This window comes from Oryx dammah, unplaced genomic scaffold (assembly GCF_014754425.2).
Source record: "Oryx dammah isolate SB20612 unplaced genomic scaffold, SCBI_Odam_1.1 HiC_scaffold_2, whole genome shotgun sequence".
In the NCBI taxonomy this organism is placed as follows: domain Eukaryota; kingdom Metazoa; phylum Chordata; class Mammalia; order Artiodactyla; family Bovidae; genus Oryx; species Oryx dammah.
The window spans coordinates 171,139,898-171,159,973 of NW_024070186.1; the positions used below are offsets into that span (position 1 = coordinate 171,139,898).

At 43.7% G+C, this 20,076-nt stretch overlaps 1 protein-coding gene across 2 annotated transcripts in view; it reads right to left on the minus strand.

Annotated features, from left to right (window-relative positions):
• The window catches only part of MARF1 (meiosis regulator and mRNA stability factor 1), a 38,772-nt gene that overhangs the window by 10,263 nt on the left and 8,433 nt on the right, over positions 1-20,076 (minus strand). For both annotated transcript variants that reach the window (XM_040256816.1, XM_040256823.1), the window contains exons 4-21: positions 19,493-19,667; positions 18,385-18,611; positions 17,476-17,593; positions 16,734-16,906; positions 14,402-14,827; positions 14,033-14,190; positions 13,786-13,944; positions 12,307-12,469; positions 11,424-11,602; positions 9,930-10,010; positions 7,511-7,747; positions 7,261-7,380; positions 6,387-6,565; positions 4,760-4,980; positions 3,901-4,043; positions 3,597-3,730; positions 2,312-2,514; positions 1,594-1,821 (exon numbers count right to left, since the gene is read on the minus strand). In XM_040256816.1, the coding sequence (XP_040112750.1) occupies positions 1,594-1,821; positions 2,312-2,514; positions 3,597-3,730; positions 3,901-4,043; positions 4,760-4,980; positions 6,387-6,565; positions 7,261-7,380; positions 7,511-7,747; positions 9,930-10,010; positions 11,424-11,602; positions 12,307-12,469; positions 13,786-13,944; positions 14,033-14,190; positions 14,402-14,827; positions 16,734-16,906; positions 17,476-17,593; positions 18,385-18,611; positions 19,493-19,667 (3,324 nt within the window). The remainder of the gene's footprint in view (positions 1-1,593; positions 1,822-2,311; positions 2,515-3,596; positions 3,731-3,900; positions 4,044-4,759; positions 4,981-6,386; positions 6,566-7,260; positions 7,381-7,510; positions 7,748-9,929; positions 10,011-11,423; positions 11,603-12,306; positions 12,470-13,785; positions 13,945-14,032; positions 14,191-14,401; positions 14,828-16,733; positions 16,907-17,475; positions 17,594-18,384; positions 18,612-19,492; positions 19,668-20,076) is intronic.

Consider the following 20,076-nt stretch of genomic DNA (forward strand, 5'->3'; position numbering starts at 1 on the left):
CTCACCTTGCTTCACTTTGCTCTTTTATCCATCTTGGCACTGATGGGCCATTACCTCATTAACATTCTTGTCAATACTCAACACTCCTCTGTCCCTAGGCCTTTTCATTGCACCCCTCTGGCAAGATCCCACCTTGAACCTTCTCTCCCTCTCTAAGCGGCTGCGCTCACCTTGCACGTAACAGAGAACAGCTCTCAGAAGGGAACTCCCTCCTTGGCCTGGTGACACACACCAAACTTGCCCACATCTGCAGCTGCCCCACCCCTCTTCCCTTCGGTCAAAATACTAACCTCAGAGCTATGCCTCCCTCCATGGAAAGCCAACGCCCACAATTCCGGCCTCCTTGGGACCCTCAGCCCGTCACCCCTTCTCTCCTAAGTCAGTCTCTCTCAGGCAGCTCCTCCATGGCAGTTCTCAAACACGCCAAGCCTTCCAGACTGGAAAGAAGACTGGCCTCTGAGTTCTCACTGGCTCACTCAGTACCGCGGTCTTGCACTCTTCTCCATCACAGGCAAACACACCAAAAAGCTGTCAGTTACCTGCTGCCGATTTCGTGCCTCCTCACTGCTCAGCCCATTCTGCGTGGCTTCTGTCTCATGTCACCCTGACGCTGCCCCTGCTCTGGCCGGTGGCACGTCGACCTGCCTGCACTCAGGCTGACCCCAAGCTCGTGGCAGTCCTGCCGCACCCGCCCTCTCTCGGGAGCACGTGGAGGTGCTGCCGGCCGTCCCTCCTCCTTGGCCTTGGCCATTCCCCCCTCCAGACTCCTTTCTGTTCTCAGCTGCTGCCTCCCTGCCTCCCGTGAAGAGTCTTCCTCCTCTCACTGCCCGGCACAGAAACAGACTCCTCCCACAGCTGTGACTGGGGCGGCCTCTACTCCGCACATTTCCTTCCATTTCTTCCTCCCTGCAGTGAGTTTTCTTGGTTCTGTGACAAGGGCAGCCTGCAAACCGTCTGGCCGCTCTGCCCGGGGCGGAAGGGTTGACACAGCGCAGGCTGGGGAGGAAGAGGCAGCCACCCTCTCCAATTCAGCCTCACCAGCACCCAGGCAACTCTGAGCCCTAGACTGCTCCTAAATCTACTCCGTAAGTTCAGAAGGAAGTGCTGTAGAACAGAAAGTAACACACATTGGAAAGCAAAACTATACTCCCAATAAAAATTAAAAAGAAAAAAAAAAAAGCCTACCAGGGAGATGGATCTTAAAAAAAAAAGAACCTGGAAAGGAGAAGAGAGCTGTGATTTCAGTCTCCCCAAAACTTTGTAGACAAAGATCTGTGTAGAAGGATCCAACTTCAGGTCAGCAGGACCGAGACACCTGAAAACACCCTGGGATACACGGGCGACTGCATCGGTTCACAGATGTTACTTTGGGGAGGCTGCTAATAGACTCACTAAGCCAATCCCAAAAATCCAACCCACCAAACCTAAGTTATGTCTTATGACCCAATAAGGTATTAACAACACAGAACGTGTTGCAAAACAGTAGTAAGCAGCACAAGGTGTAAATACCGAAACACTAAATCACATGCAACTATCCCAATGAGGATTATACCACCACAAATCTCACTCTGTGAAAGAAAATAATCCTGTTACCTTTACGACATGGCAGAGTTTCTGTGTTAAAGCTGAAACTGAACTGACATCGTAGTCTTGGAGACGAAATGTGTAACCAAAAGTCTTAGCATATTCCTTAAGCAGATCTGTCATCATAAGGCAGTTATCTTTTTGGGACCGAAGGAGTTTAACGAACTGGGCAGCTAGTGCTTTGAATCGTTCAACTTCTGTCAAAGTGAGGATCTTCTCTTCTCCACATTCCAATACCTTGGAAAACACAGGAGGAAAGGGAGAATGTTCATGGGATAAACTGGCAAGAAAATATATACAATCAAGAACTAAGAAGCACTTCTGTCCAGTTTCAGTTTTGCAAGGTTAGAAAGTTCTGGAAATTGGTTGCACAACATGAGGATATCTAACACTGCTGAACTGTACTCTTAAAAACAGACAGGTAATGTGTATTTTATCACACACACAAATTTTTTAAGCACTGTGTGGGTCAAAAATGGTTGCCAGCAGGGACTTCCTCAGTGGTCCAGAGGTTAAGACACCACACTTTCCAAGCAGGGAATGCGAATGTGATCCCTGGCTGGGGAATTAAGATCCCACACGCTGCACGTTGCAGCCAAAACAAGTGTGCATGCTCAGTTGTGCAAATTTTCGTCCTATTTTATAACTCCCACTTCCAAGGCAAAAAGGCCTGGATTTTCCTCTATTCTCCCCATATTGTTCTGAAAGATAGAGTTTCTTCACTTACTTGTAAAATATCAGGTATGGCTTCAAAAAGTTCAAGTAGTTTGGTAAAACCATAGTATGCAAGTTTGCACTGCCGGCCAAAGTGGTGATGGTAAGAGGGGATGAACTTATTAAAAGGCATCCGGAAATGGGGTTGGTGCCGCAGCAAATCCACAACATCTTTGGAGAACTGTTTTGTCCTTTCTATTTCATCCTGAGTACGTTCTTAAAAAACAATCCAAACAAAAAACCCATAAACCACAATTATCTCTGACACATTTGTATTCTTATTATTAGTGTAGTTAGTCCTATGCACTAGACTATAGAGATATCATCTTTGCCTTCCAAATACAACCTAAAACACTCTTCTCTCTTTCCAGATGGTTTTCAAATTAGATCTAGGGCAGAACACCAGGAAGCCATGATACACACACACTCACATACACAGCTATGTGACTTCATCTCACAAGCTAGAAATAACTTCTCTGGCCCCTCCGCCTCCCCACACCCACTCCATATATAGGAACATGACGCACAAACTTCTCTCTGTACTTTTGTAATCTAGAAATTATTTTATTAAATCACACTTCCAAATATTCACGTGCTTTTTTATTCACCTGCTCTTCAGTTAAAACTGCTAGCAGCAACAGGTACCAAAAATTTGATAAAAATACAGGGGAGAAATGTTTCGATGTATGTTTCTATTAAATTTTAAATGAGGATTCTAGAAACACTGACCACAGTCACTTTAGCTTTGGAACACTAGGACTTCATGGACTTCAGTGTCCTGCAAGAGCAGTTTAAGAATGTTCCACAGATCAACATGTGTGGAAGAACATGACTGTACATAGATTTAATTTTTCTTAGTTCCCATCTCAGACCTTAGCTGAACTAGCAAAATGTGAAAGATGAAACTTTCATTTGTGTCTTTTTCCCTTCTCAGGTGTGCAGAGGAAACATCTTAAGAGTGAAAAATCAGAAGCGACAGCCAGGTAGCTGACTCAGGTGGGTAATTATAGCAGAAGCAGCCACAGACAGGCTAAAGGAGACATTTTTTTAAAGTGCTGGTTATGCTCCCCTTCTCCCTTAGAGTGAATTCTGAAAAAACAGCCTGCTTTCCTTCTCAACAAGTGCCTTCCCCTCCTCTGAAGAAGCTGGGATCCACTGGCTGGCAGTGCAGAGTTCATGCTGCACTTTCCATGGCATCTCCAGGAACCACAAGGAGGGGGTGAGAGCATCCCTGTGTGATTCCGTCACAGTAACCACTGAGACGCACAACCTCCTTCCAGCAAATGTAAGGCACGTACCTCTTCTGGGGATACAAATCACTGCTTCGCTATCTTGTTGGGACAAGCAGATGGTGGTGTCTGGGATCTCTGATATGATATCAATCAACTCACAAACACCATATTCAGTGACATCCCAGTCCTTTGAGAAACACCTAGGTTTTAATCATGGAGATGGGTGAAGAATGAGAAGCAGTACTTGCCAAAATCACTTTTTAAGTTTTTCCCAAAGAATGCTAAATGAAAAACTTAGATCATTATTCTTAAATTCGGAAGAACAGTGTCTTAAAATATTTGCTTTTATTTTTTTCTTTTCTCAACTCACCAGTGATAAGCCTGTGCAAATTCTTTCACAATGACTTGTTTGCTGGCTTGGGATTTGAGAAGTTTGAGTAGATCCTGAGTAAAGCGCTTCACCTGGGCCCTGTGGGTAAGGGTCAGCAGACGTTTGGAGCCCATTCCAAGAATCTGCAAACCAGATGCTTGGGTTATTTACACTCCTAAGACCTTGGCAGAGCCTGACTCTCTTTTTGATGGCTCGCGCTCTCTCTCCTGTTACTGCCCTCAGGGTACAAATCCTTCTGTACGATATCTGCACTTTGAAACACAGGTAGATAAATGAAGTGTGGGTGTCAGAATGAACAACTGCTCACATGCCTGGATCCCTTTTTTTTCCTTGCACACTCTTTCCTAAACAGTCACATGTTATCAGCCTGGGCAACTGATTTTGTCTCTAAAAGCTCAAATTTTGCAGGCCTTGTTTACAAGTGGGAAGCTATTATCACACTGTAGGTTAATAGGCAAAGACTCCTTAGGAAGCACTGGCAGGCTCCAGTCCAGTAACTGGTCTTGAACTCCTTCATGAGAAAAGTAAGCCCGTGTTACAGCAGCTCCTATGGAAGAGTTAGAGAGGACTGTGCTAGGAGGAAGGAAGGCAGTCTATAGAGGTGAGAAGGAAAGTACTCCTCAGTGCACTTAAGAGTTCCTTTTAGTTGGAAACTCACAGCTTTCTAAACAACTGAGAAGACACACACGTGTATAAAGAAAGTTTTTACGGGATGCTCTGCTCTGAGCTGACTTCTTAGGAATTAAGTTACCAGCTACCCTGTTTCTTTGGCAGAGAGAGTCAAAGCCACGGAGGGACATTTCCACTGCTAAACAAACGCACTTTCAGCACTCCTTACCTGCAACACGTGAGGCACTGCTTCTAACAACTCGATCAGCTTGGAATAGCCATAGTCCGACACCCGGCACTGCTTTGCAAAATGATGATGGTAAGATGGGATGAAGTTACTGATCGGTATGACACAGGATGGCTGGTTCTTCAACAGATCGATCACTTCTCTACTGAACTGGATCAGCTGGGGGTTACCCACAGGACTTTTAGAACGCAGAAGCCAAGGGTCTAATACATATTTGGGGAGAAAATAGGAACATGCAAAAGACATAAAGCATGACTGCAGCACCAGAAAGAGAAATAACCTCGCGTCCCCTGTGTGAACTCAGTAATGACAGTGCCCAAGACCAAAGAGCCGTGTCACTTCCCCACTGCTGAACTCAGGGCCTGTATAACCAACAGGACAGCCCAGCTTCTTTACAGACTGGCAAATGCTTTCCCACTGCTTCTGGAAGTCAAGTCGCCAAAGTGAAGCATACTTCAACGCAGTGAGAACTTAAAAGAGAGAAGAGTAGTATGGCAAAGGCCAACACAACACTGTGAAGCAATTTTCCTTCAGTTAAAAATAAATTTAGTTTCGGAAAAAAAATTGGGATTCCAAATAAATTAATTTCAGTTAAAAAAAGGGAAGAGTAGATAGAGAGGAAGTTTTTAGCTTAAATGGTTGTATGTCAAAGAACCATTTGTGACGTTGTCACTAACATACTTTCCCACAGAAACAAAGTTATAAATGGTCGTTAAGCAGGTAGCCCGGAAGGGCCTAATTAACCCAGACAGGGGCTGCAAATGTTGCCCAGATAACCATGGAAAGCAATGATGCAGAACTAGCATGAGATAAAACTAAGAAACAGGTTTTCGAATTTATCTTGAATGTTCATGTAATTAAGACACTGATTATTTTATTTACAAAAGTATAAATAATCAGACGGAAGCCCTTATAAGGGACTAGGGGGCTAATGACACAGGAGAATGGAGGAAGGAACCAGCACAACACCTGGACCCGGAGGGTGTATGCCTGAGGGGAAAGGCTGGGAGAGGCTCCAGTACAAACAGCTCCCTCATTATCCTGACCTTTCTTCCTACAGGGAAGGGGCAGGGGAAGGTGGGAGCTGCCGAGGAGGCAGTTTTAGGGGCTGAGGTAACAGAGCTGTGCTCAGGTAACAGTATCAGACACCTGCAGCTCAGGGGTCGCTGAAGCCCAGGATCTCATGCATCTCCCAGATCAAAGGTCCTGGTCCTTGACACTTAAGAGTCAAATCTATTTTTGCATTGATCAAAGTCAAAAACGTCGCTCAGACTAAATTGCTGGAGTAAATATTCAGATATAATTCCTTCAAAGATCTGAAACGATTTCTAAAAGGCAAGCCAAACAAGCTTTACAAAATTAGATAACTAGAGAAGATTTGTAACTGTGGAATCTGGGTTTAAGAAAACGTTTTTTAAAAAATAATTTATGCTGGTACTTTCCAAAGTCTAGTTCTGACAAACCGTCAGCACTTTGGAGTTTTTAAAAGATCAAAGGAGACAACCATGCTGCTTTATGATGGGCAAACAGTCCTGCTATTTGAGAGAAAGGCCAGCAGCCTAAACTGCAGTAGACCATGGCTTCAAAGGACCAAATACCTGAAACCTACCTGTGTTTGGAGGCGGGGGCTTGTTGTGAATCCACTTAACTACTTTGACGCCATTCTGTGCGGTGGCGATGTTCACACCTGGCACACAGGTGATGAGGTGTTCCAAGGGGACGCCCCCACCTCGGTTTTCCTGAACTACTTCCAGTTCACCAAACTCTGCAGCGTAACAATCTGGAAAACTGAAGTGGGGCAGGGGAAAAGGTTAATTAAAACAATGAAAAAACAGAGGCCCTGGCAAACAGACTGCTGCTTTTAACACACCCATTAATAAATAATTTCTGCTAAGATGCCCATGGTCTGGCTTTGAAAGTTCAAATGAAGTCCTAGAGAAGTGATCACTGTCTCCCTTTGATGCATTCTGATGGTACCAAAAATTCCATGCAGTTTTCTAGCAGAGGGGGTTAAAAGTAAGGTAACCAGATTCCAAGTTCAAGCTCCTCTAAACATACTGGTTCAGTGGCTTTACAGCAACTTGCTACCATGTTGGCCCCTCTCTTAAGCCTACCATGTGGCCCATGATGCGGTTAAACAAACTAGTGAAGAATACTTTTCTCCCTTAAATGTTGAAATCTACAACTATTTGAGACTGTGCACTCTCACAGTACTTGTGCACAGCACTTCCAACCTTTTCTTTTCTGTGGAGGAGAATCTGCCCCACGCATGCTGATGTTTCTAAAATTCAGCACAAACATGAAATGTTTTTGTTGAAATATCAAGTGAATGAATCCCATGTTAGATACACTTTGACTATAAGTGGTAGCTAAAAACACTAGGCTGAAGCCTGGTACAGTGCGTGCTCTGGGAGAGGCACAGGCAGAGAGTAGACTTTCTAGAAAGAGGAGAAGGAAGGCATCACAATGGCTTTGACAGTCACCTTAATAAAGGCACGGTCCCCTCATGTGTCTGCAGAAGACTATGGACCTGGGGTGCAAACGTCTTCAGGGAGAGAATCACAAAAGGAATCTTGTAAGAGTCTGGATCGAATTCATGCTCACTGAGGAAAAGAGAACAGAAACAGAGAGCTGACATTTCTCAGTGGCCTAAGATGTTCCCAAGGTAACTCTAACAGAGGCTCCACGACCTTTTCCAGAATGATTGTTTCTCAAAGGAAATGGGTAACATACCTGAAATCCTTGTTGGGACAGTGCTGCCTGCAGACAGGCTCGTGATATTCTAACTCTTCAAATATAATTGGGCTGCAGTTTGTTGAGGAGCCGTCGTGAGACTGGGAAGACCCCAAGGGGCTCTGGCGGGCCTGACTGCTGGGTAAGAGACACACCAGCCTGCCATTTCCTTGTTCACGGACTGCAACCGTGTCTGTTAGTTTATACAGATCTGACACATTCAACCTGTGTCCAAACCTAGAAACAAGGAAAAAGAAAGATGCTGACTTAAAGAGAATATTTTTCTTCCAATTGTAGAGAAATGCCTGACCTATTTAGATAAAGCTCTGTAACCAAGAATGGATCCCTGTCTCTTCGAAAAGTAAAACTGGGATAATTCTACTATAAAGTCATTCACCATCAAACCAGTAACACTCAGCATTCCTTGCAATCATCCTGGGCCCACTGCCCATTAGAGTGATTATATGTATTATTTGGTACATACTCTCCGACCCCCCAGTCTCTGTAAATGCCTCACCGAAATTTCTGAGATGGAAAACTATCTGCTATAACCCCTGTCAACTTGGCCTCCGCTTCAGTTCCAATTACCTCTCACTATCTCTGCCCCCCTCCCTCAGAGGTATTCCCCTTTCCAGCTACTGCGCACGTCCACGATGCTTCAGTCTCCTGATCTACACTAGACTGGACTCGCCAGTCACCACTCTGACTTGTGCCTTTCATACCTGGAACACAAAGGCGCGGGATCTGAAGGCAGACAGATGTGAGTTCAAATCCTGATTCTACCTGTAAGACCTTAGTCAAGTTATACAACCAACCTACACCTCAGTTTGCCCGTCTGTAAAACGGGGCGACAATCCCTACATCATGAAGTTGATATGGGGATGACACATGGTATATATGCAGAGAGCTTAGCACACAGTATGTGCTTGTTCAATGTTACCTGCTCTAATGGTCTCCTCCCAGTGTCCTGTCTACATGCTCAGATCTCCCTGTAAACATCAGTCTTAAGTCTGGTCCCCACCCCTCCACACTGCCCCGCTCCACAGAAGCCCAGTCTCCTCGGTGCTCTCAGTCTGCAGCGCTTGCATCTCCTCTGAAATGGAAACAGCTGGTCTCTCAAGAGCCGCCGCTGCTGTTTCACCATCCAGTCTGCCACCCTGTTCCCTCCAGGATCTTCTCCACAGGACTCTTTGGTGTCAGCTTCCAAGTCACCACAGGCTGCCTCCTCCTTCACTTCAAACCTTGCACCACTTTCTCAGGCTGTCCCCACTCCCGTGAGAGCACTCTGGCCTCTGGGTTCCCGCTGGCTTCCAGGCCCTAGTGGCATTCCACCCAGTTCTGCCCTCTCTCTGGCTCTCCTCCCATTCCTCTGAACTGATCTGCCCCCAGGTCTTCCAAGATGGTCTTTAGGCAAACAACTGCCGTATCTTCAGAGCTGAATTCTTTCTTGAAGGAGACTCTACATGTGTAGAAGACCCCCTGAACTCTTCCCAGACATTCCAATTGCTCCCTAAATCTCGGATACCCAAAGCCAAGATTAAAAACTTACTATACCTCCTAAACAAGCTTTATTTCTTTTCTATTCCAGCTTAACCATATAACCTTTCCCTCAGTCAACTGGGGCAAAAAACTCAGAATCAAACTGACCTCTACTTTTTACCTTGCCTGCTACGTAAAACTAGTTACTAAGCCCTATTTCACCGGCACCTGAAACTTCTGTGGTGTCTAGTTCCTCTGTTCTGACAGTGCCTGCTTAGAGCCGGGACTGGTCCCCACATTCCATGTCCCCCTCTCCCCCAGTTCCGTTCATTCCAGCTCAGACACCATCCCTGCCTGAAGCCTTCCCACACCTCCCCTCCCGCTCCTTTCTCTGACATTTCAGTGGTTCCCACTACCCATGCGATCGATCATGGCCAAGCTCCTGGTTCCTTGCACCCTCTGTAACTTCAAGGCATTTTCTCCTTTGTAAGGACAGTCTTCTTTGTTCTATACAATAAATGGTGACTGTCTTTTGCCCTTCCAGACACACACCCCCTGCCCCCAAAAATGGGCTGTCCTCCCAGCTCTGCACCCTCCAGAGCCTTTTGTTCCACTGGGATTTGCTGTGTGTCTGCTGAGCACTGAGCATCGAAGACTCAGTATTACGTATGATCCAGTGCCTACTGTCCCAGAACTTACAGTCAAGAAGGTGCCTGAAAATGTTCACTCAATGAATAACAGAACAAATCAGCCAAGTGGAAAAAATACAAGTACAGCTTTAGGGACTGAGGTCTAAATTTACTAAAAATAAAAGACGTTTTTAAAACTGGACTTTCAATCTCAACACCACTGTCTTGGTCTTACTTCCTCCCCTGGCTCCCCCAGTGTAAATCGCCCATTAGCACTGGCTGGATCAATGAAAACAACAACCCTCACTTACTTTTTTTCATAGATATCTGTAAATTTAAAAAGAGGCAGACAACAGGCGGGAGCATCTTGAAGAATGGACATTGTTTCTGCGCTGCAAGAAAAACGGTTGGCCCATTAGAAAACAGATGTTTTCCTCTCTGTTCCAAATTGTTTTTAAAAATAAGAGTTCATTAACACAATGTATACACAAAATAAATACACTCATTTATTCTCAGAGTTTGAGCTTCCAGAAAAACTTAAAAGAATGGACTTTAGGAACACGGCAATTAAAGAATATTTAATCATACACTGGGACTTTTATCAGACTCAAGCAGAGCTTTCCACACCTGTGTATCAGAAAGCAAGGGGCAGATGAGACTGTCTCCTGCCACAGTGTAGTTCTCTCAGAGAGACGGGGGAGGACTCCCCACAGCTGAAGATATGCAACTGAATACACTTAAGAGCGACTGGCTCTGAGCCATAGGATTATGGATGATTCTTCTGTCCCCAGCTTCTTTTATGTTCCTAAAATTTCCAAATTTTCTTCAATGAGGATTATTTTTATTCGACAAAATAAAAAAATAACTTAAAATAATGGTGAAGTTTTGACTTGTATACTTTGTGAAATGATTACCACATTCAGTTAAGTGAACATCCATCATCTCATCCAGATACAAAATAAAAGAATGTTCCCCCTTGTGATGAGAACTCTTTTGATATACTCTCCTAACAACTTTCATGCATGACAGCAGTGTTAACAGTATTAATCATGTTGTACATTACATTCCTAGTACTTGGGTTATCTTATAACTGGAAGTTTGTACCTTTTGATCACCTTCATTCAATTACTCCCCACCCCCCACCTTTAGTAACTACAAAGCTAATCACTTTTTTCTGTGAGTTTGCTTGTTTTTTTGAAGTATAATTGACTGACAACGGTATATTAGTTACTGGTGCAGAAATCATTATGCCGTACACCTAAAACATAAATAGTGCTCTACGTCAAAAGCATATCATGAATAAAACCATCACCAGACTCCTAAGATTAATCTAATTATAATGTAGATGTATGGGGCTGGGTATCTATTTGACATTGAAGATGTACCTGCCAGTTGAAAGCATAGAACTTTGTAGATTTACCCCTTATAGATAAATCTACCTTCTATTAAAATTGGGAGGTAGTATTCCAGACTTTCTAGGCTTATAAACTTTTGCTGTAGAGGTCCACTATTTTTAGAACCTGTTCTGGATATGTGGCATATTATTTTACTCTTAAACGCCGGCCAAGATTAAGCTGAGATTCATCTTTGATTAATGACTTGAACAAGAATAAATTATTCTAGTTAGCTTATTACTAACTTCTACCTTATTTCTAACTCTATCAAGAGGCGGGGGCCGGGGGAGCATTACTGCATATGTGAGCATCACAAGAGGGTTGGGGATGGGATAAAATCTATTTTTATTATTTCTAAAATTGTTTCTGGGCCAAAAATAACATTTTTGAAACAAACGGCTAGTTCTTTACCTCAGTAAAGAGAGTGATTTATTAGCAGCTCCTGTGGCAAGTGAGACCAGGATTTTCTTGCTGCCAATTTTGTATCTGTGGAGGCTATTCACCGCACCAATAGCTTCTTGTAAGTTCTCCATCTGAACCACAGCTTTGAGCTGATAATCTGTGTGTGGGCTGAGTTCAACACTCTTCACCTGCAGTAGTAAAAAGAAAACAGAATGCCGATCTGCCAGAACCGTGTCCGCTTGAAACTGAAGGTCAACCACTAAGGAATTCGCTTGTGGACTTCAGTGCTGCCGTGAGGGAACCTGTCTGAACACCGCACTTCCGCCGACCACAACGGAAGCAAGCTAGGATGGGTGACCTTCAGGGATGTGACACCAGCCTGGCCGGCCTGTGCTCTGGCACACAGAGCTCTCCAAGGCAGGCTCAGGGGCCAAGACACACTGGGTCTTCTCCAGATCCTGCCAAAACTGAGGCAGAGCCAGTTTAAGAACCAGCAAAAGGTGCATTTTTTAGCAACCTGCAACTAAAAACTGAATCAGACACTGTAAGATGAACAAACAAAAACAGCCAACGTCATTTTAGAATCCTGTTTCTGTATTTTAGCAGCTGGAGCTAACTAAAATCCATCAGTGTTTTATTTCCCAAAGACCCACTAAATCCCTGCCAGGGACCACAAGTTCGTCTCTGCCAGGCTTCTCGCTCCCTGGGGCTGCGTCCTAAAAACTGAACATACAGCACCAGTATGAGGAGACCCGAGTCAAAAAAGAAGGTGTTCAAACTCGTGAAGCAGCACTTACAGCCTGCCTGTGGTTATGTGCGCTGCGTCAAGTGCGCTCATCTTGAAATGCAGCAAGGGGTGGAACAAAGGCAAGAGAGAGAGTGAAAAGGTTACCTTGCCGTGCCTAGAAAATGCTTCCTGCATGAGCTGCTGCAGCTCCTTCCGGGACAACCTGTAGTCCAGGTTGCTGATCTGGACGTCAACACCATGAGCGAATGGGTCTGGGCAGTCGGCACCAACGCTCGAATGTGCAGCGTTGAAAGCAAGCGGGGATGCTCTGTTTAAGAGGTTTGGAGACAGACTCCTGCTTAAAACGTTATCTAGTGAGGCTTAACAACTGTTTAGAAATGTTTTAAAACTGTTATTCTATTTAGATGTCTTTATGTCATTTAGATTTTGCTTGAAACTACATTAGAAACTGTTTTCCAAAATACAGTTTGGTTCTCAAATGTGCTTTTTCTTAAAACATCACACTGATTGGACTCATTGTCAGAAGTACTATCTGTTGACACGCTGATTAACAACAACAACAAAAATTTTACTTATCATCAAACATTCTTTTGTTGGATTATTTAAAGCTAAAGGCAGAAATTACAGGCAAGGCTGATGAATCCATTTTCCACTTTGGGTATTTATTCTTAGGAAATCAGCCTGTGATACTAATGTCGGCCATTTACCCTCTCCCCAGCTCTGAAAAAGCCAGATATTCTTGCTCATATGTTGTGGCCTTTCTCCCTGGGAGGAAAACTTTTACATCAATTTGTAGACACCATTTTACAGGTTCAAAGTCACTTTCAACAGTGAGTTTTCACCAACCCAGCAGAATAAATACAACGCCAGTAAGAGCTCATGAGACCTAACATGGCCTTACGGCTCCTTCTGTTTTCTGAGCTTCCAGAATTACTCAGAGTAAATTCAGAAAGCTTAAATAAGGAGTTACACAGATGGTTACAGTGGTTTACAGAGACCTTCGTTTCCCAAACAGCTTCCAATAACTACCCTACGAATAAAAAGAACGAATGCATGTCAGTTTGGGCCTCTTTCTCAGTCCGATGAAGTGATAAGGGCGTAGTAAAGACATCTTGATGTGCCCCCATCACTGGCCAAGGACTCCAGGACAGGCTTCTCTGACCTTGGCTTAGCAAGCCTCCCACATGGAGGATGGAGAAAGGCAAGAAGCAATGGCCCCAAATGTTACCTGAGGAAAGGGAAGTGGTAGAGTAGTGGAAGCCTTCTCTTTTATTTTTATTACTATTCATAGTTCAAATATTTTCAATTTTTAAAATTTTTACTATAAATTTTTACTGGAGAAGTAAGCTTGCTTTACAATGTCGTGTTAAGTTTCTACCGTACAGCAAGGTCAGCTATCCCTTCTTATTTTGGATTCCTTCCCATTTGGGTCACACCAAGAGCATCGAGTAGAGTTCCTTGTGCTGTACAGCAGGCTCTCATTAGTTGCCTATTTTATACGTAGTACTAAGGTTTCTCTTTTAATTATGCACTTCTGTATTGCTTGAATTCTGTTGAATAAACAGATTACTTCATAAGCCCTTCTACTGCATACAACCACTCCACGGATCAAGACCCACTCACCGAGAAGACCAAGGCTGAGCCGTGAGCAGGGGACTCCCTTGCCTGGATGCGATCAGCTTGCTAAAAGCAGACGGATAACTCACTTGGAACAGAGTCTCCTCTTTCTCTTTCTTCTCCACCGGAGAACTGGTGACACTGCGGGTGCTGAGGCTCTCCTTCCTGGTGGAGGGAGACATTGCAGGCAGGAGGTCATGTGTTTCCCTTCACAGCAAAACAAGCAGCTACGAGGGAGAGTAACGGGACCTACTTGGGATTGGTTTTGTAAACAGATTCTGCCAACCCTGGGGCTTTAGGTGCGGGCGCTGCGGCACTTGAGCTTCTGTGAGGAGGCACCCCTGGCCGCAAGTGGCCTTGCTGGGGCTCACTGCTTCGAGTGCCAGTCTTCGACTCCAGGCGGCACAGCTCCTTAAAAGAGACAAGAGCAAGGAAGTTTAACAGTAGAAGTCTCCAAGATGTGTCAGACCTTGTACAGGAACACCTGACTTCAAACAGCCTTGAAAATATAGGATAACAAAAAAAGTACAGACACACCAAAAGCAGGTGAGCATGATCAAACAGAGAGCTCACGAAAGCAAACCTAGCATAAACTTCAGAAAGCAAGAGGTGTCACAGTTACCTGTAAACTTTTCACATTGGTGTTTTTGGTAGCAGATCCAGAATTTGCCTGCAACCCTTTTCCAGGTGTGGCTTTGGCACTGGAAGGTGACTCACTTATATCTTTGATGAGGCACAGTTTTGGATTCTTAAGTTTCTTGGGAGACTTCACTTTATCAGCAGTTGCGTTTGAACTCTTGGTTTCACAGAGCTCGCTGCTTTTTGGAGTAAATGACACGATGATCCTGTTACCAAAGACATCTTCATTTTCCATTCGCTTCAGAGCCCGTTCCGCGCTGTCTCGGTTGATGAAGCGGAGGATGGCGCTGCAGCCTGTGATGTTTAGCACTTTCCCACCACAGTTATCGGACAGGCGTCTGAGCCTGTTGCTGATGCTCTTGCCGTCTTTGTTGGCTGGTAGGTTATAAACGTAGAGCAGAGTGTGGCACTGTGGACACAGACAAAGTGTTAAAACAGGTGGACTCAGGGACCCACGCTCAATTACAAAGAACAATGATCTCCAAACTACAGTGACCTCGGGGGAGGGAGAACAGAGATTTCCATGGGAAAGGATACACGTACTTAGACTGAAAAACACAGGGGGAGAAAAAGAAGAAATGTATCTAAAATTATCACTCTGGTGAATTAGAAAAAATATGTGGCAAGATTTAATGTTCTGAATAATCAGGTTTTTTTTTTTTTTAATCATAAGGAATAAGGATCTCTACAATGGGTAACCTCTCACCTAAGATACTACATTTGACTTAAAGGCCTTCCAGATGAAAACAGGGAGTGCCAAACAGAAGCAGAGGGAGGAAATGTACCTATAGCCAGAAGACATAAGGAATAACAACAAAAGTGAATTAGTGCAGCTCCAAAGCTTGAAACAGGTATTGCCAACTGCAGACCATCCTAAGCACGTGTTTCATCTCGGGCCACGCTCTGATCTCACTGGGTATCACGGGGTGCAGAGGGACCAGCACTGCAAGCGCCTGAATCTGGAGGCAATCACGGGGGGACCTCCAGCGGCTTGAATTTTTTTCGACTTCCTCCTCACTAAAATGAGGAGGTTGGGTGAGATCATTCCTAAAGTGCTTCTGTAACTCTCAAGTTATTGAAGTATGTTAAAACTGCATTTCACGAATGGGACTGCCCACCCTTCTGGACCATCCACGCTACAGCGCCTTTCTATTATTATTAACGTGTGTTAGTCACTCAGTCATGACCAACTGTGACCCCAGGGACTGCAGCCCACCAGGCTCCTCTGTCCATGGGATTCTCCAGGCGAGAGTACTGGAGTGGGTTGCCATTCCCTTCTCCAGGGGATCTTCCTGACCTGGGGATGGAACTTGAGTCTCCCGCAATGCAGGCGGATTCTATACCATCTGATCCACCAGGGAAGCCATATATATTCTCCAAACAGCTTAAACACAAGTTCAGTGTCCCAGTAAACATCTTATCCTAAATCAAGACTGTGAGAAATGCTCGTACTGCTGGAAACACGTGCACATTCCCCTATTAAGTGGCTTATCAGGGTGACAGGTGTAGTGCCCACTGCTCCTGGCTGTGCTCGTGCATGGCAGGGTCTGCAACCAGAGAAGACAGGCTCAGAGACCAGCTGGAGCTTCAGGATTAAGTGCCGCAACTGTACGATCATTCTGCTTATTTGACTCCAACCACACCAAGATATGCAAACCATCATCATATTCTTTACCCTTAAAACTTCGGCAAAAATAGTAGTAACTCTCATTCCATTACTGCCATACACCTCACACAAAACATGCTAACTGGCAAGTGGTTGTCAATAAGGTGAATCTAAAAGTCAGTTTCCTATATTTTGAAAAATATAAAAGCAAAATTCACTCACTGGGTTTCCCTGGTGGTACAATGGATAGGTATCTGCCTGCCAATGCAGGGGATATGAGTTTAACGCCTGGTCCAGGAAGATTTCACATTCCATGGAGCAACTAGGCCTGCGTGCCGCAACTACTGAGCCTGAGTGCTGCAACTACTGAAAACTGAGTGCCTAGAGCCTGTGCTCCACAAGAGAAGCCACCACGATGAGAAGCCCGTGCACTGCAACAAAGAGAAGCCCCCGCTCACTGCAACTAGAAAAAGCCCATGAGCAGCAACAAAGACTCAGCACACACACAAAAATTAAAACAAAAAAATTCACACCTATCAGTTCTCTGTATATTTATAAGAGAATGGAAAGTTTCTAGGCCTATTTCAAAATCTAGCCAGCCTACTATAAAGAACACCCTCACCTGGGCTTGGACACCCATAACGGAGGACTGCCTTGAGCCTCCACAATCTTTACTAGACTACAGCAGAAAGAACACAAACCCACTTACTGGCATTTTTAGTGGTAACCTGGGGGGCAGGTCAGAAATGAACTCTTCAAATCTGATCAGCTCGTTGGCGTGATGCAGCAGTGCTTCTGAGGCCTGGTTTTTATGGACCAAAATTATATGGAAACCATGCCTGTGTCTCAGGTCACTAAGTTCCAATGCGAAATTGACGTCAGCTGAAAGACAGGGTAAAGCCCACCCCCATCTCCACAGATTAGAAACACTTGACAGACAGGCACCTCTAATAACACCCACTGAGAAGAAAGGAACAGCAGGACTGTGTTCAAAGTGGCCCCTCAACCCCCTTTTAGAATAGGAACAAATTTCATATCAGAAGAATTAACATGGTAAGACAATTTTACCAAAGACTCATGCTGAACTCCCAAGACACATTATTTTTAGTAGTAAAAAGGAACAAATATTAATGTTCTGGGGAGCCCCAACTTCATCTTGGATTTTTCTTTTAAATAAGCAAAATGGAGCCCAGGACTAAAACAAACAAACAAAAATTACATTTTCTTTAATAAACTTGGCCCTGCAAGAATCCCTACTCAAATTCCCCAGAGAAAAATAGAAATCCATGTAGTTGCTTTTTTTTTTTTTAAACAGTTTTCAAAGGTAAGCATAAACACATCCCATGATCTCAGCATCTTTGGGGGCACATTTTATTTTAACATATTCTGGCTTCTATGATAGTGCACACAGAGAGAGTTTAGCTGAAATTAGCAGATGTTTCTACACTTACTTGACACAAGAACCACAGTGGCAGGAGCGGTGTGAGTATTTGCAAACCTTCGGAGGCTCTGGCGGAGCTTGTCGTCAGCAGCGTTCTTTGCAGTAGCATTGATGTGGGCAACGGTTACCTGCATTAATTTATAATAAGGACAAATGAGAAAGAGCTGAGGTCAGAAAATCGCTACACATTCTGCCCACATCTTAACAGACAGTTCTTGAGGAACCTTTGATTTCTATTGCCACTCAGGGATGGAAAAAAAAAAATTACAATCAAATCTCAATAATTTCACATTCAGTTCTCCAGACAAATTAACTATATTCATTATTATCCCTACTTTCATCTCTAATCTTCTGCTTTTGCACTTCATCCATCCCCCTTTCAGAATAGAAAGTGAAATTTGTAGTTAAATTAGCTTTCACTACCATCTTTTGCCAACAATGTGTGGGTGGCAGAGATCTGATATATGACTGAGGTAAGACTCGGGGCTGTGTTTGATGTTATTAGCTTCCAGCTTAAGAGAACAGAGTTTGGGGTCAATCTGGAGTTAAATCCAAGTTCATCCACTTACTGGCCATGTGATCTTAAAAAGTTGCTTAACCACTTGGGCCCTTTCATTTGTAAATTCCAAATAATAAATCCTATGAGCATCGACAGAGCAGTTATGAAAATCAAAGGGAATGAGGCATATGGAATCACTATACCAGGAAAGCACTAATCGCACGTAACCAGACTTGCTAGGAAATCAGGCATGATTAGATGATTTCAGGTACTTAAATCATATTTTCCTAGTTTCTTTTATTTACAAACTTAGCACAAACACATATTATTAATAACAAATTTTCAACTGGAGTTCTTAAAAAAAAAGTGCTTATTCTTCTACTAAGATAAAATAAAAAAGAAAAAAGAATTTTTATCTACCTGGCAATTATTCAGCTCTTGAATAACTTCTTTATTTTCTTTACTGATGTCACATACACAAATGAATTCTGCTTCTCTGTGGCCTTTAAAAAACTTTTCCCGGATTCTCTGTACAACTGCAGTAGCTGAGCGGCCAGAAGGGACTGAGCAGTTTTCAATGTCCCAGAAAACCCCAATGGGGGGCAAGTTCTCTAGCATCTGTCCGGCCAGCGCAACTTCTGGTGATCCTTGAAAAACGTGAACATGTTTGATTACACACAGCAAAAAACAGGTTAAGATATTGAAGTTAACAGGTAGCTACCTGTCCTTCCCAGGGGCAGGAAAATGAAATTATAGAGATGTTAAATTTAAGGATGCCAACCTCACTGGCTGGCCCAGTAGACAACCTCAAGTTGCCAAAGTATCTAAGCATTAATTCCCTTTTCAAGAGAGAACAAATCCAAAGGTCAGTTTACTTTAGGCCCACGATCAATCCATCATAAAGTGTAAGCCATCCTCATGCTGACTGGGTACGCTCCTCAACACTGACACACAGGTGACTGAACACTGCCCTCTGGAGCCTGTCCTCATGCTGGGCCCACACCTCATTCAGTGTGGGAGAACAACGGAAACGAACGGTGAAGGGGTTATAGCCCTTGACTTTTAATGACTTTTAACACCGCAATAACATCTGATCCAACTTTTGAAAAAATGTTTTTAAAAGATAAAATATCATAACAGCTACTTTTGGGGGAAATGATCTTACGTTTTCAAATACTGTTTTTTTGTCAGCCATTTCTAAATACTAATTATGTCTGGGCAACATACAACAAACAAGTGTGATTATGAACCTAAGTTGACACCAAGTCCCTTCCAGCACTCATTTCTCCTCATATACTTCCCATTTCTCTATACACAGCTTCTGATCTCAAATAGCCCCAGGTTAACATAAATGGCAACTGACCTACTGGTCTATGAGGGTAAGAAGATTTTTACCAACAGATGGAAATGGAGACACACATACACGAGTTTTAGAACCACAAGGAATCTTTTAAAGGCAGTTATATGCAGTGTTAGTATCAAATATTGAAAACTTTAAATATGCATTTTATATAATACTGTCATTTACCAAATTTCGAAGAAGCTTTGCCTAGACTGGTCGCCAATAACAACGTGGTCTCCTTTCCTGTTCCTTTGGTTCCACAGCCATTACACAGAGGAACAGTAACAGGTGCAGTCTGAGTATTTGGAGGTGGTATATTTGGCCAGACTTTAGCAGCATCAATTATACTATTTCTTGCCGGCTGTTTTAAAATTTTTTGAAAAGAGGAGGAAGTTTCAGATACATTATTTCAGAACTTAAAGAGTTACACATAACAACTGAAAATACATTCTAAGTGTTTCTCCTTTCCACCTGCTAACCTCTGATAAAATGTATTTTCAAATCACCTTTCCCAGAACTACCAAAGCATAAACTCACTTCAAAGTGACCTAAAATGTTCAGGGAAGATATTCACACAATTAGACCTTAACATTCCAGGGCATGTGTCTGTTACAGTAGAAACCCTCAGACACGCTTCACAAAAAAAGGAAGTTAAAAGTCTTTACTTGAGCCCCAGGTGTGATCGAGGCCAAATTTCAAGTTCCCCCAATTACTACAAAAGGACGACAAGCAGCCATCTATGTTACATGAATGGACCCATGTATCAGGTG